We start from the raw sequence: 15,398 nt of genomic DNA, 5'->3' as shown, positions 1-15,398 counted from the left end.
CTTTTCACTAATGAGGTTAAAAACGATTATTCTTTAACAATTTCTTATTATTATGATTTACTTACAAATTAACTGCATTATTATGAAAAAATCAGCTTTATCTAGGTCAAGGGTTTGGTACAGAGGGTCAGTCAACAAGTTAAAATTTCCTTTTAAAGCTTTTGTTTAAGCATCTTCCGTCGAAGAATTACCGCTTATCTTAGTATCTTTTTATAAGTGTCATAATACAATTTATTAACTTATAGGCTAATAGGTATTTCAACAACACTGTTGTAAATACTTAATAAGTAGCTATGTAATTCTTGAGTAAAATTTACATTTGAGAAAAAAGTAGATCAAAATATATACATAAATATCGATACTTTCGATAGAGTCGATGAAAGAAAAGCTAAAGTTATGGGTAGATTCAGCTATGTTTCTGTTTAAGATCACGTATATTGAAGTTGCAGGTCAACTAGATGCGATTGGCACACGGCTGAGCTACTTCTAACTCAAAAGAGATAATACAATCGCATATACACTTAATGAACAACTTTATTTTTACAGTATTACTGAAACAAGGAGTGTTCAGTTTTTCAAGTTTATACATTAAAGTTATGTTTGTGGGCAAGTTCCTTAATTTCACCAAAATTACTAAACGTCTACGATATAAGGTTTCTTATATTCCTTACGTACGCTAGGTTCATGAAGTATCAGTTCATCAGCTATTGAAATATATTTGTAAAGAATGGTCGAGGTAGCCCGTGACCCAAAAGCAGGAAGTTTTTTTGGGCAGAAGCTTAGCATGCAGTTTATCATTGCCAATGCTTTCAGACTTTTGGCCCTACGACAACGCCCTTGATGGGTTGTACATCTACAATATGTATTTTTTTATTTAGTTTATTTTGAAGTGTCATTTAAGATTAGTTTTTTATTAAATTTGATTTAGTTTCATGTGTTTTTATCTCTTAATTTGGATATATAATTGCAAAGAAAATATAATTTTGTAATTTGATTATTTATCTTGTGTAGTAAAGACGTCTTATTATGAATATTTTAATACACCTACATGGAAGCGTAATACAGTTCCAACATACTACGAATCGGAAATGCAAATATGCCTATAATAAACCAATAAACCATAAAGGAAGAAGCCGTCCAGAATACGAAGAACAAAACAATCGAATTTCAATTAATTATAGTTCATTTAGCGGTATTTTCGCGGTTTGTGCAGCCGAATTGCGTGGTAGTGCAATTGCAGTCGGCTGGGAGAGGTTGGAGTGCGTTTGTAGTCGGTCACCTTGCACTACGGTATGGCAGTCGCGTCTGGTGCAGCCGAGAGTGGGCTCTCTCATAAAGCTGGCGCGGGTGGCGTTTCCTTTATTTGTTGTTGGCGCGCGGCGTGCCAGGGACGTGCGACATGCGGATACTGCTGGTGAGTATCTGTGACTTTTCAAGGGCGATTACATATGTGGCCTTCTCGTCAGCCCTTTTGTGATAATGATTGATTGTGGAGGTAGAAAAAAAATTTAAGTGTTTTTATTATTTTTTTCTATTTATATGGTGTATCTAGACAGTGTTAACATGCCAGTATGTTCGTTGATAATTTGTTTTATTGTGACGGTTTTATATCAACATAAATTAGTACTTATTATAATAATATTAAAATTATAATAACTCATATTAAGCATAACTCTGCATTTAGACGATGCATTGTATTTTTTATCTACAGATTCTCTATGTCTATGGATCATTTTACTGCTAAAAAAATATTTCATAAAAATTAAAGTACAGAACAGAGTTATTGTAGAAAAAATATGCAAATTACCGAGTAAGGACACCAGATTGTGAAAGTTAGACAAGCCGAGCAGATAACATAATTCGCCTTCCGCAGCGAGCCACTATCCGCATTCGATACTACACAGACTTGCAAACCGGCCTATTTATTAAAACCTTTTTTTAAATTAGTATCATATTGGTATAACCATAGTTATATACATCTAATAGCACATTCTTTTGCATCATGGCGCACTGTTACACAGGCTTGAGTCTTTAACAGACGCCAGTCTCCACCAATATTTTCTATGTTTTTTGTAATTTTTCTGTGCCTATGGAGACGAAATAAATACTTTTTTACTTTACTTTACTTTACTTTTGCATCGCTCGAGCGAAACCGTGTCGGGTTAGTAATGTTACATAAATCGAATTCAGAGCGACATACGCCCTGTCACATAGTGGTGTCGGCGCACGCGCACGCAACCTTGGCCGGGCGGGCAAGACAACTCTCAATGCACCACAAATATAAACTTGATAACCTTTCGACATACAAAAAAATGTGCCCTTCTTAATTCATAATGCGGAACTAATGGGCGGCAACAACGCGTTTGGCAAACTTGTCGTAGTATTAACAAGACAATTACGTAAACACGCAACTAAATACTTTGTAGGTTACGCTACCGCCACCGCCCTGATAATAAACATGCTTAAGGCTATAGATCTATAGAAGTACTAACAAAACTTATTAGAACATATTTAGATAATTATAATAAGCTTAAACATATATTTCGGCAATAGTGACTGGGTCTGTACAAAATGCTGTGCTAAAAGTAAAATTACTCCGTGTAGACTTGACACTCCAATATTCTCATGTGTAAGTAGGTATTCTTCATATTTTTTTCCCAATGTCTTGTCGATTGATATTAAATTATCTTTTTGATTTTAGATTATAATTCAATAATTATCAATTCTTGGATAAAAACTGTAATGTTTTCGAAAAATACATCATATCGGAACTTCGTTTGATATTGAAGAAAGCTAAATAAAAAAGTCTATTGTCTAAATACAAACATTTATTTCAAACTTTATCCAATATTTAAATCACTGTGTTCACAAATTTAATTTAACTTATACAATACATCCACAACAAGCTTCGTTAAAAAGGTCAATAAACATGAATAAATAAAATCAATAAACACATACTCATCGCACATCCGTAAGTCCACCTCGTATCGTGCCAGGTGCAAAGGTACCCATTATACTTGCAAAATATTAGCCATTTCCAATTTCTTCATTAATTTTTTTTCCAACAAAAAGTTTCAACTTCATTGACGTCACATTTCAACAGTACTCGTATAAAGCGACTGTTCATTGCAAAAAGTTTTGCAAAGACCAGACCGGTCGCATTGAGTACTAAATTCCTTGTCTAATGTATAATTAATCTGTGAGAACGGAACTTTAGTATCTACCTCACCTTGTCGATTGCATTTCAGATTTGGACTATATGGGTCATTTATTTACTATGTAAATGTGTAACATCCCATTCATAAAATTAGAATAACGCAAGGAAACCTATCCAGAAATACAAAAACTCGATCTCCAGACAACTTGGAGTAGATGCCTCTGATCAAATTGAACGAGACCCGACCCCAAATAAAGGGAAGAAGGGTTTCCTTGCATTAACAAAAAGAAGAAAAATTTAATCAAGGATAGATGTTAATACATTTCCTAAGAAAAGACTGAAGTAGATAATGACCTATTAAAAAGTATTTAACGAATTACGTATCTACATAACGTCTCGCCAATTAAGTGATGCGTGAGGTTATATGATGATGCGCTAATACATTAACTCGTCAATAGGCTAATCGACCCTTTTTTACTACATCAACCCACACATAGCTATTATTCAATAGTAATAGTAGCGCCTTGCAAAAGACTTCAACGAGCCTACGTACGCCACGCCTGCGTTTTGTTCCATCTGCCTACAGGAACATAATGGAGAAATATTTGATTGAGATCAATGTTATTGTTATGAAGCCTATAATTTTGCTAATTAAAAAAATATATATACAAAATTGAATTGGTGGTACAAGGTGTACAAGTCTGTTGATAAGGTCGAATTATACTCGTACAACATGAGTTACTGCTGACTCATCTATACCATAGCTTTTGTAGACCACCACTTGTTTAGGTGAAAGAAAACATCGTAAGAAAACCTGCTCAATGAAGGGTCAACCAGTGACTTCACTTAGTGTCTGCAACTACTAAGGGCCACGATAATCATAAAAATGATGTTCAGTTATGAAGATAATAAGGACTCCAAATTGCAGACTAACACTTCTTACTTACATCGTATAGACTATTTGCGGTATTTAGTCCTTATTTATTTATTTAGTTTATAACAGAATAATATAATTAATAATAAGTAGAATATAGGTACAATAGGTAGAAACTTGAAAAATCGTTTGCGAGACAGAGAAATAGATGAGAAAATTAACAAACGTTAATATTTACTCAAAGAAATACTATAACTATAACCAATAAAACGTTATATTTGGTCCGTGGTTAATATTTGCATAATATTCCCTAGCCCGATAGACATATTGCCAACTTGTGTACTCAACGGTAGCTATAATCACCCGAAGACATTCCATATTTCAAATGAACACAAGAAATTGCCATTTACAGCAAAAACAAATTGTGATGACAATAAGTACATTAGCTGTAAAGATTTACACCTAAAGTAATGGCATGATATAGGTAGTTAACAAAAAAATGCAATACCTGATATAGTTATAAAATTTTGTGCGTATGAAGCTATTAAATTTGCAATCATCTTTGGCCTTGAAGGTTTAATAAAAATGAAAATATGCACCACGGCGTGCTGTGCGCATTTTATTTTTAACCCGTAAAATATTTAAGACGAACCGAAAGTAAAATACAAATTTATAATAAAAAAAAAAATACCTATAATAAAACTTTTGAAAAATAAAACAGTAAGTAAAAACTTTGAAATTTGTGATATCCTATGTAACTAAGACTTTTTAAAAAACAAAGGTTTTGTTTTTCTATTTGAATTCTTTCATCATGTTTCATTTGCGGTTGTTGACACCCTGAAGAACGAGATCATTAAAATTTCAAAATTTTAATGATCTCGGGCTTCGGGCTCATAATTACTGCCGAATTTTTGAAGATTCGGGAGTAATTTTACAACCGGCGCGCGGCGGCCCGTCTTCTGTAGAGATTATTTGTTGGCAATTAAATGTTAAGGTTTTTTGTACCTTATTCACCTATTACGACATTCATCAAGAAAATGGACTGATTCAATTCTTAGTCGGAAACCACATACCATACACAGGCCACTTGAAAGTAAAGTAGCATTAGTGGGGGGGCATTTTCTTGTCAATTATTAAGCCCCATGCTCTTGTCCGAGGAATATTCGTCAGGCCTCTATTCTACTCCAGTTATATAGTAACATTTTATACACACAACAGGTTAGTAGTGCACGGCAACTTTTGACCAGTAGTCATTATGTCAGGTAGGAATGCTCCAATTCACGCAAAACCCGGTTATTACTTCATTCACTACGTTCCAATGTCGCCTTGGATTACGGAAGTGTATAGACACCCTACGTCCTTATTACATTCAAAGCTAATTACGAAAAAATATTTACGACGTAGATACTAGGAGGTAATTGTCTTATAATGCTAATATGTTGCCTACATAAACGAAAGAAATGAGTAGAAAGTAGTTAAGAGTTACGTCTTGTATGAAAAATTTAGTAAGTCCGCGGTTATGGTTTGCGGTTTGCTAGTTACATATTATTTTATGCTACTGCCCCACCCTGAGCCCACGGCTGGATACGCCCATGCACATGTGAAGTAGAAAAGTAGGTATAGGCAAAATGACGTGATGAATGCCCATAAGCACCAAGGGTCTGCGGTTACAACACCACATCGATTTCCGAAAGTGGAGTAAGTACGATCCATTTGCATGGATTGTGGTTGCGACAATATCCACAAGTCACCAGTGGTCTGAACGGGTCGACATCTGACATTACTCAATATGTATCCACCGTTAATGTTATTTGCAACACTATATAATTAAAATCGTGTCGTATGAACTAACTGATAATAATTAATATGATAAAACATAATGTAATTAGCTCAGTTACGATGGAAAACCCTTATTATTTCATGGAATACTTAATATATGTCAATCCTGATATTCCATGTTAAATACTGGTGAAAGATTTTTTAAATCGGTTTAGTAGTTGCGAAGTTTACCCTCTACACACAAACTCATTACTACTCTTACAAACACTTCCTTTTTATAATATCACTATCAGTGTAGATATACCTAGATACAAAATTGTGACGTGGTTCCGCCCTAGAATAGGAGAGACAACTAAGGAAAATATAAAATGAATACTGAAATAGATTTGACAAATTCATTAAAATTTGCGTTAAATATAAAAAATACTTTCGTAAAGCACATATTGCGTGATTTTAATAAAGTAATAACGGTAACTAGTTAATCAGTGGTTCACAACCTTAGGAAAGATTTATGAAAACGGATAAAAACATCCGAAAGAATAAATTTAGTTACATCACGCGGCAATTATCACACTTCGAGTCAATCGAGGTGAAATAACTACTTCCTCTGACGAATTACTCCGAAATACAGGACATTGCATATTAGTAATGGGTACGAGTACCTATATAATTTAATTAGCGCTATAATAGAAAAGGTTTCATCATATATTTATATGTATAAAAGAATACCTATATATTTGATAGGATATAAATTTAATACAAGTGTTAGTTTCGTGTCGATGATATTTAATTTTCGGTAATAAATAAAAAGATTATCGTATATAAGTAGTATAGGTATGATTTTATCAATGATACTGCTAAATTAGTTATACGATAACATAACAATGAATGAAACCTTTAAAATTTTGAAACAAGGGGTATTACAGATTAAGTTATTCATTGCGTAAATAATACGTTAGCTCTTGCCGCAAGAATTTAATTCGATCATTGCATTGAATATAATAGAGCCAGGCAAGGCGGGGCGCGGTAGATTGTATCTCTATTAAGTATGACTAAGTGGATTCGAGTGTTAACTGCGTTGAAATAAAATAACTAAAGGGGTCATTAAAATTAGGAACTTGTGCGAGATAAGAATAAACTTTTATAACATAATAGCGGCCCACCCCGGCTTCTCTCGAGTAAAATCATAATAAATTATAGGTACACCTAAACCTTCCTTTTGAAACACTCTATCTAAAAACCCGCATTAAAATCCAGTAAGTAGTTTTTAAGATCAGACAGACAGCGGGAAGTGACTTTGTTTTATACTATGTCTGTTGTAGAAATGTACCAGTAAGTATGCAGGTAAATAAACGTCGGCTGAGACCCCAGGGCACAGTCAATAAACAAGGAAATGCTTAATTGTTAGCAGTGTTAAATGTGTCCTTAAAAACAAGTATGAATTACATGTACCACATTACATTCAAGGTAGCTCAGTTTATTTATATGCTACTTGTTCTATTTCAGATATGTATGCTGTGCGCAGTCACAGCTTACGCACAATATGACTCACCTACACCCCAAAGACTGGCCATACCTGGAGCAATACCATTAGGCAATCCACGACAAGGCGGCTTCCGGCAGGGTAGGATACAAGCGCCCGTGCCGGGAGTGGCGAACAGGATCCGCAGGCCGGGCCTCGGCAGACCCTCGTTCAAATCGGTTGACGCCTCGCCTCGACCTAGTCTCCAATCGCTGGATGACCTGGCGAAGCCTGTGACCGAAGAGCCGGAAGACGAAATAGAAATCAACACCCCTACTGCTTTCTCTCCAAGCGGATTCTCCACGCCAGAACCACAAAATGACTTTTACGACATAACCACAACATCTCAACCGAAACCACCTATTGTTTTCAATCCATCGCTATTCCAGCAATCAACGCCACCAGCGCCGAGGCCGGAGCCCATCCGACCAACGCAATACCGACCTTTGTTGCTTCCACAAGCATTCAATCCCGTAAGAAGCGAGCCACCTAAACCTCAACCGGTGAGGCTTCAACCATTGTCAAGCAGACCTCAGCGCCCGGTATTCCGACCAGAGCCTAAACCTTTTATTGACGATGACGAAGAGCCGATCCAACCGGTCAGACAATACTCGAGGCCGACGCAGGAACCGATTAACCGCGCGCCTGTGAAAAGTGCTCCTCAAAGATACAATGCTAACAATCCCAGAGAGAAGAAGCCAGTAGCACAAATTATTCGCAAATATCGCGAAGAAAATGAAGATGGTAGCATCACATGGGGCTTCGAGAACGACGATGGATCCTTCAAAGAAGAGACTATTGGTGTAGATTGCATCACTCGTGGCAAATACGGCTACGTCGACCCAGATGGTCTAAAACGCGAATACAACTATGAAACTGGCATCCAATGTGACAAAAATAAAGAAACACAAGAGGAAAAAGGTTTTATAGATTACCAAGAAAATAAAGCAGTGCTGCCTAATGGTATCACGATTGATCTCGCCGCAATGGGTAAAAAATCCAAAAGGCCATTCCGGTCACCTGTAAATCATTAGTATTAAGGACTATGTATTTATTTTAGGAAAATCTAGTTCTAAGAAAGTTTTCGTTATCTTGTCATGATAGTGTTAGATTTTAACACAGCCATCACCCTGGTTGTTCAAATGTTTTGATCAGCCTGAAGTGTCAAATAAACATTTAAATAAACAATCCTGTGTCTTTTTTACTAAAGTGATTATTACATTTTCAAGTACTGCTGGAATTAACTAAATCAAATCAACATCTAAGTAGACCTTAGACCGTAGACCTATGCCATATCTAGTGTATGTCAACCAATTGGTAGTAAGATGGCATGGAAAAATATTGGATTTATAATATAGGATATAAGTTGGAAGAAAAACCAGATTGGTTATAGAATAGAATTTAAGATCTATCTCAATCCTGGAGATAATAAAACAATTGAACAACAATAGGATCACATCAGAACAGGCCATGCAAACTTATAAAAGCTGTCTGTATATCTTAGTTGACAAATATCAAACATTATGTGTTAACACTACGAAAATATGTACACTTTCTGTACAATTACTTTCTCTTTTTGAGAGAGACTTGACACAAATCTATTTTCATTAATTTGTTTGTAAATAGTGTCAAATAGATGAATGCACAAACTTTACATGAAACCTGATAATAGAATGTAAACAATGTGAGTTGGTTGACAATTTTTTGATAGCTAGCTTAATAAGAGGTTATAAATAAAACACAATATATCTTGACGACATGATATTTTATTAATAATAACTAGAAGAAACTTACATAATGGTACAGCAAAGTCAAGTTTAGTATGGACGGTTATTCATATATGGTTGTGGCCGTCGCATAGGTGGGGGCATTCTATTTGGTGGAGTAATAGATATATCTAGGTAATAGCCAATCTGGAACTTAGCTTGAGACAAAGTCTTGTTATCATCACCACCTCGTTGTCCTGAACAGGTAACACCAATTTCTCTCATTCTATATGTTGGTGATCTTACATCAGGATAAACAATAGCAAAATCAAAGTATGTTCCTTTGCGTCGAGTTTCAGGATTTACTTCTTTGACAAGACCAGTAAGTTCACGTAGGGATGCATCCATCCACGTGTATATTTGAAGTTCATTTTGTGGAACATTGCCTCTAGCGTAATCAGCGAGAGAATTATGGCGACCAGTTGAGCAGAATACACGAAGTAACAGTGGACAAGTCTAAAACAAGATAAATATAAAGATATTATAATTTAGTTAAAACTAGTAATTGACAAATTTTTATGATATAAAAATAAACACCTTTTCCCTGTCTACAGGTTTCTCTATTGGTTTCACTTCTTCGACGACCATGGATTCCAAACCAGCCATAATCTATTAGGTATATTGATTTAGTTTGAAACTTAAAATAATATCTCTCTATCCGGAGAATTTATAATCTATATAACTACGTTTATCTATATTATATTTTTTGTTATATTATAACCAAGTAGCAAAGCCGCAAAAGTCCACACACAAAAACCGAGCAAACAAAAACGCTTCAAAATCGGCATCGATCAACTTTGTTTGACACTGACAATGACGTTTAACTTGTCAATTTTTATAATATGGCAATCATTCTATCATTGTCATGGATTTAGAAGTAGTTCTACTTCGTACAACGGAGTACCTACCTACTCATAGCAACGTTATTTCATCCCAACCCAAATAATATTCCCAAATATTAAGTATAAATGCGAAAATGACTTTTTGTTTTTGTCACAGATATAAGAACATTACATTGAAATTTCAAATCTGTGGTTATTGTTTGTTTGTTCTTATGAAAGGAGAAACTCTCCAAAATGTATGCGTTAAATAACTCATGAATTCATTTTATTCCTCACATACTACACAATAAAACCGTGGAGGTTTTGTCATGGATTTTGTAAGTACTTCGGAGTACCTACTAATTCCATGGGTTTTGTATTCGCTAACAAAAGGTTTATCTTTTCCTATTGAAAAACCAAAAATAATGATGCGAGCGAAGCGAATCACGCGATTTCGAAACGCGCGTCCCGCCCGCGATACCAGGATTCGCGTCAGCTTGATTGAACAGCCTTAAATAATAAATTTTATTGTCTAATCAATATGCCTGGTACGGTAGTTCAATCGACCAGCAAAAGGTACAATGGTTGTAATTTGCTTTTTGTTTTGGAAAAAAAAATTGACAGCTCAGTTTGTGACGTCAACCCTTATTGACTGCCTGACGGAAAAGTTTGTTGTTTGTTAAAACCTCGACCAAAATCGATTATTTTCGTGAAATTGTGATATTATTTTGATATGCTATGTGTTTTGTTTTTGGGTATATTAGCTAAAAGTTATTATTGCAACTAAAAATTTTATGTTACTTAACGAACCAATTACTATAACATTGCATAATGGCTCATAAAGAGGATGAACCTTTCCAAGAAGACGAGGTTTACATAAATCCTGAAGATGGTATGCCGAACGTACATCCTAACATTGCTAATTTAGAACAAGAAAGCGATGGCCCCGATGAAGTGGATGACTTCGATGACTTGCCTAAGTCTGTTATTGTTACCAACATCCACAGTGATGTTTTCGCTGACGAAAAACTGAAGAAAGACTTGGAAGATCTTTTCCGTACATTTTCCGAAAATACTACTTTTCAGTGGTTACGCAGTTTTCGGCGTCTGCGAGTGAATTACGACAGTCCATTAGCCGCGGCTAACGCTAGAGTCCAGCTGCACCAGTATCAGTTTCATAACTCGTGCATAAATTGTTACTTCACTCAACCAGTAACACCTGTGTCTATAAAGAATCTACGACCTCCAGCGCCAGTAAAACAGTTTCTTATTTCTCCACCCTCAAGTCCACCAGTGGGATGGGAGCCAAGAGAAGAAGGTGAACCATTAGTGAACCATGACCTGTTGGCGGCATTGGCTAGTTTGTCCCCAGGGGAGAGCCACGAACTTCATGCACCAACACCAACTCAGCCAGCCATCATTGTCCATACTGCCTTATCTACTGAAAATGGCCCCTCCACTCATGGTTGCTCCATTGCACATACTCGTTGTCCGGATTATTGATATGCATTTTTTATTTATATTATGAAGAAAAGGAGTAGGTATGTAAGCTTTTTTTTAACATGTCAATTTGGTAAGCTATGATGCCAAAGACATCCAGTAGAATGCTGATAAACCAAATATTTCCTTTCATGGAACAATATCATTATAATATGTAGGCTTTTTGTTGTTGATTAGATTAGGTATGCATTTAGTTTACTTGATTTATTTAGTATTTAAATTGGTGCTATATTTTATCATAAAAAATATTAAAATAGGAAATGCTTGTGTTTTGGCATTTTCACATTGCATATACACATTTATTGTTTTGAAATTCATGGCATCTTAATTTGAGCAGCTCAATAAAAAAAATGATGTCATCATAATGATTAGAAATCAGGTAAGTAAATATGATTTCTCAAAAATCCTGATTTCAATTATAATTTATGTTGAAGGATGAAGCTTACACAAAATGGGTTTAAAGAAAATTTCAGATTGCTAGCAAAAATATAGTTATTTAAATCTCAAAAGGAAATTCTTGCATTATCATCAATAGAAAAAGAAACAGTAGTTGCATATGCCAGTTTGGGGATTATGGATCTGATATTTAAACTTAAGTTTAATAAATTACAGTAACATATCAAGCAAGATAGCTTCATATTTCAGATATACTTTTCATATTTTGAGCAGTTGTTCCATGACATAACTAATAGATTACAGTATCTTCCCTTTCTGCCAAAACCTAAAATAATAAAAAATAATGCCATCCCAAGCTATTAAAACATGTAATATTACCTAATCCACATTGTATAATGGGGAACTGGAAATATTCTTTACTCTTAGGCATTGCTTCATTTTGCTGATTTTAAGAGTCTATTTCAAACCAGGTACTAACTTACAAATGTTTTATCAATCTGTGGGCAATTAGTTTAGGCAGAGTATCAAGTATTTGTATAACTTTTAGAAGTTTTCTTAAAAAACTTAATATAAAAGAGTGATATATGAGGGTACTATTTACTCCGTGACTATTTTCCTCAAAGTATATCACACAAATCTGTGAGACAATACCTTTTACTATTTGTGTATTAGAAATTTGTCAAGATAATTTAAAATACGTATATATATATATATATAAAACAAGGATAAAATGATAACTTGTGGCAAACATTAATATATATGTATATAATAATTGCTAACTAATTTTGTCATAAAGACTTTGATAGGTGTTTAAGAAATAGTTACTCTGCCTATTCTGTTCTGGCCTGATCACTCTTGTTTCTTTATGAAACAAATTGGATATTGATGTAACTCCTTGTTATTTATATTTTCGAAAAATAAATCTAGATACTTAAATTTGTAGTTAAAATACTAATTCAGGTTTAAGGTAATGTAGTTGAAGATTGTTTTGTATCAATAGCATTTAACCAGCGATTGTGAAACAGGGCCTTTTATACATAAATATTCCTTTTTATTTATATATCTTATTTGTCCAAAATTATTTAAGTAAGTATATTTTTTTATGACAAACATTGAATTTCTAAAGGTAATTGCTACCATACCTAGAGTTTTGTGATATTGAACCTAATTAAATTTGTCACCTAGAATTGTTAAAAAATGTAAATAATAAATTATTTTTGCAATAAGCAAAATTAGTGTAAATTGAGATTGTTTTGGAGATTAGAAGCAGAGAGGACTTGTAGTTTGTCATTATTCTCTTCTAGTCTGCGCCATATTTCGGTCACAATTGGGCATATCAGAGTATAGTATAGTAAGAACCAAATAATTGATTTTCTTTAAATTTCAGTTCCTATTTTGAAGATCTTGCCTAAAGAGTGTCCAAACTATTGGCAGTTATACTAATACACCCCTTCAATATTATGCTCAATTGGAAGACGAACAAATTATTTAGCAGTATCGTATTTTACATTTTTTTTGTAGGTACACATTTTCAGTTCTTAGAACTATATTTTTTCATGCATTCACACTATGTATAATCATTTTAGTTTAGGAGATATATTAACAGATATAGTAACATTCGGGACAAGATAGCTTGGATCGGAAGAAATGTATTAAGCTATGAGCGCTGTTAACTTTTAAATTATTTCTCATAACAGTTAGGAACACATTTTTTCAATATTGATTACGCAAGTTAATAGCCTGCTGTACCTACGAGGGTGCTTTCCTAATTATGGATGAGGCGAGATATTATAATCTAATATTGTGTGTCTCATCTTGCCATAATTTTAAGCCGCTTTGTGCCCGCACACTAGCGCCACCATCACATTTTTACCAATTGGCTTTATTTCTTGGTGAAAAGTAAAAAAAACATTTTAACGTATTATGCCACACTGGATAAATAATTTTAGTAGAATGTATTTTGTATAATATATTTTAGTCACATTTGATTAAACGGATTTTAGTGGCCACCGTTTTCGTTAGTCAAGTGCGACTACATTAAGTAATATTTTTTTTAGTTTTCGCTAAATGTGAGGTGGCGGTGTGCTGGTGCAAAGTACCTTAAGTTCTCAGTATTAAGGAAAAACAAATCCTTGGATAGAATTTATCTTCGACATCCACCTATCCACTTGTTCGAAAAATAACCATTTGTCTCTCGTATATTAATTGTTGTTTGTTATTATTTTAGATAGAAGCAACAAGCTTTTTATTTGCCTTGCCTTCTTTTTTATTTATCGACTTCATAACGTTATTTTATTAATCGAATTACCCCCTTTAATTATGCAGTCCTGGCTTGTTGCCTGTCATGGCATTAACTCGGTATCGGTATTATGGACATAGTGTTGACGCTAATGCTTACTGTTACTAGTCTACGTCTAATACTCAAAAATGGTATTTTCTCTGTGTTGTATGCTTACAAACCATACTATGTGTTATCTGACTTAATAAATTGGTAGATATTCTGAGTTTATATTTTCCGAACAATCTTTCAAAATGTTACCTCTGCTTCGGTTTATTTAAATATATTCTGGTAAAAAAATAAATTTATATGACGTAATTTATGGATAGACTTATAGGTATCTATTTGCATGTATGTCTCTTCTATTGATGTTTCAATCTCACTGTGATTTTGAATTATTATTGTTTGGTGTAAATATAAATTATATTGAGTTTCATTGTTGTCTTTCAGTTGAACCTAATGACGTAGGTAGTAGGTAAAATAGTATTAGACTCCATATCACATATTTAAGGCGATTACTCCATAGACATATTAACGATTACTCCCTGCATACTTGCGCCACCTCACATTTTTATTAATTTATTTTATTTCAACTAAGACAAAACAATATTTTAACAGATTGCCACACGACATTTAATATTTTTTGTAGAAAATATTATAATCTTATATGGTTTCTTATATAATACAATGTGGTCAGGTGGTCACAGTAGACTAAAAGGAATATAGTGGTCAACGTTTACGATTTAGTCAACTGTGACTACATTATGCAGTGGAAAACTATGAAACTTTCTTCTTTCTCTTTCTTCTACTAAAAATAATTTTCTAGTTAAAATATTTCTTCTTTTTGGCTAAGAAATAAAATAAATTAATAAAAATCTGTATGAAGTCAGGCATTGTGCGGTATGCCCGTTTTATACCCAGCATGGACCTAAAAGGTATATGTAGATAATGTTTACGTCGGGTCTCCATAGAAGTTGCGTTATATAATAACTTGCTATTGCGACACGATATTGATTTATATTTATTATTGATAGTTGGCAGAATACTTAGGTATTATATTTTCTCTAGCGTGTGGCTCCGCCCTAGAATAGGACCACTGCTTATTCTTTCGAGGATGTCGTACCTACGTACGAGTCAACTAAGGGATAGGACACAGCTTAGGCAACAGCCGATTGTAAAATTCATTATTCATTCTTCAAAATTTTCAGGTTATTTTTAAGCTGATGTGGACATAAGAAAGATGCTGTTTGCTTTTTCAACTCAACCATGTAGGTACGACAAAATTAAATTAGATATCGTTTTATG

The 15,398-nt window shown here is 34.1% G+C and overlaps 3 protein-coding genes across 3 annotated transcripts; 2 read left to right on the top strand and 1 right to left on the bottom strand.

Moving 5' to 3' along the window:
• The first annotated feature begins 1,258 nt into the window (after positions 1-1,258).
• Positions 1,259-8,520, top strand: LOC128671786 (uncharacterized protein). The gene is made up of 2 exons (XM_053748544.1): positions 1,259-1,414; positions 7,317-8,520. The coding sequence occupies exons 1-2, from the start codon at positions 1,400-1,402 to the stop codon at positions 8,364-8,366; spliced, it is 1,065 nt and encodes a 354-aa protein (XP_053604519.1). The 5' UTR covers positions 1,259-1,399; the 3' UTR covers positions 8,367-8,520.
• A 560-nt stretch (positions 8,521-9,080) lies between these two features.
• On the bottom strand, positions 9,081-9,889 carry Bin1 (Bicoid interacting protein 1). The gene is made up of 2 exons (XM_053748545.2): positions 9,636-9,889; positions 9,081-9,554 (listed from the first exon to the last, which is right to left on the bottom strand). The coding sequence occupies exons 1-2, from the start codon at positions 9,702-9,704 to the stop codon at positions 9,150-9,152; spliced, it is 474 nt and encodes a 157-aa protein (XP_053604520.1). The 5' UTR covers positions 9,705-9,889; the 3' UTR covers positions 9,081-9,149.
• A 580-nt stretch (positions 9,890-10,469) lies between these two features.
• On the top strand, positions 10,470-14,529 carry sra (sarah). Its single transcript, XM_053748898.2, has one exon. The coding sequence runs from the start codon at positions 10,751-10,753 to the stop codon at positions 11,420-11,422; it is 672 nt and encodes a 223-aa protein (XP_053604873.1). The 5' UTR covers positions 10,470-10,750; the 3' UTR covers positions 11,423-14,529.
• Positions 14,530-15,398: the final 869 nt, after the last annotated feature.

Source organism: Plodia interpunctella, chromosome 8 (genome assembly GCF_027563975.2).
Source record: "Plodia interpunctella isolate USDA-ARS_2022_Savannah chromosome 8, ilPloInte3.2, whole genome shotgun sequence".
NCBI classification, from domain to species: Eukaryota; Metazoa; Arthropoda; class Insecta; order Lepidoptera; family Pyralidae; genus Plodia; species Plodia interpunctella.
The sequence above is the reverse complement of the archived record's forward strand: the minus strand, read 5'-3'. Positions and strand labels throughout refer to the sequence as shown.

What these genes read in the sequence shown, in the direction of transcription:
- sra (XM_053748898.2), top strand. Translation starts at nt 10,751, where the DNA reads ATGGCTCATAAAGAGGATGAACCTTTCCAAGAAGACGAGGTTTACATA.
- Bin1 (XM_053748545.2), bottom strand. Translation starts at nt 9,704, where the DNA reads ATGGCTGGTTTGGAATCCATGGTCGTCGAAGAAGTGAAACCAATAGAG. An exon ending in AACCTGTAGACAGGGAAAAG is followed by an intron (nt 9,555 to 9,635) that starts GTGTTTATTTTT and finishes ATCTTGTTTTAG; the next exon opens with ACTTGTCCACTGTTACTTCG.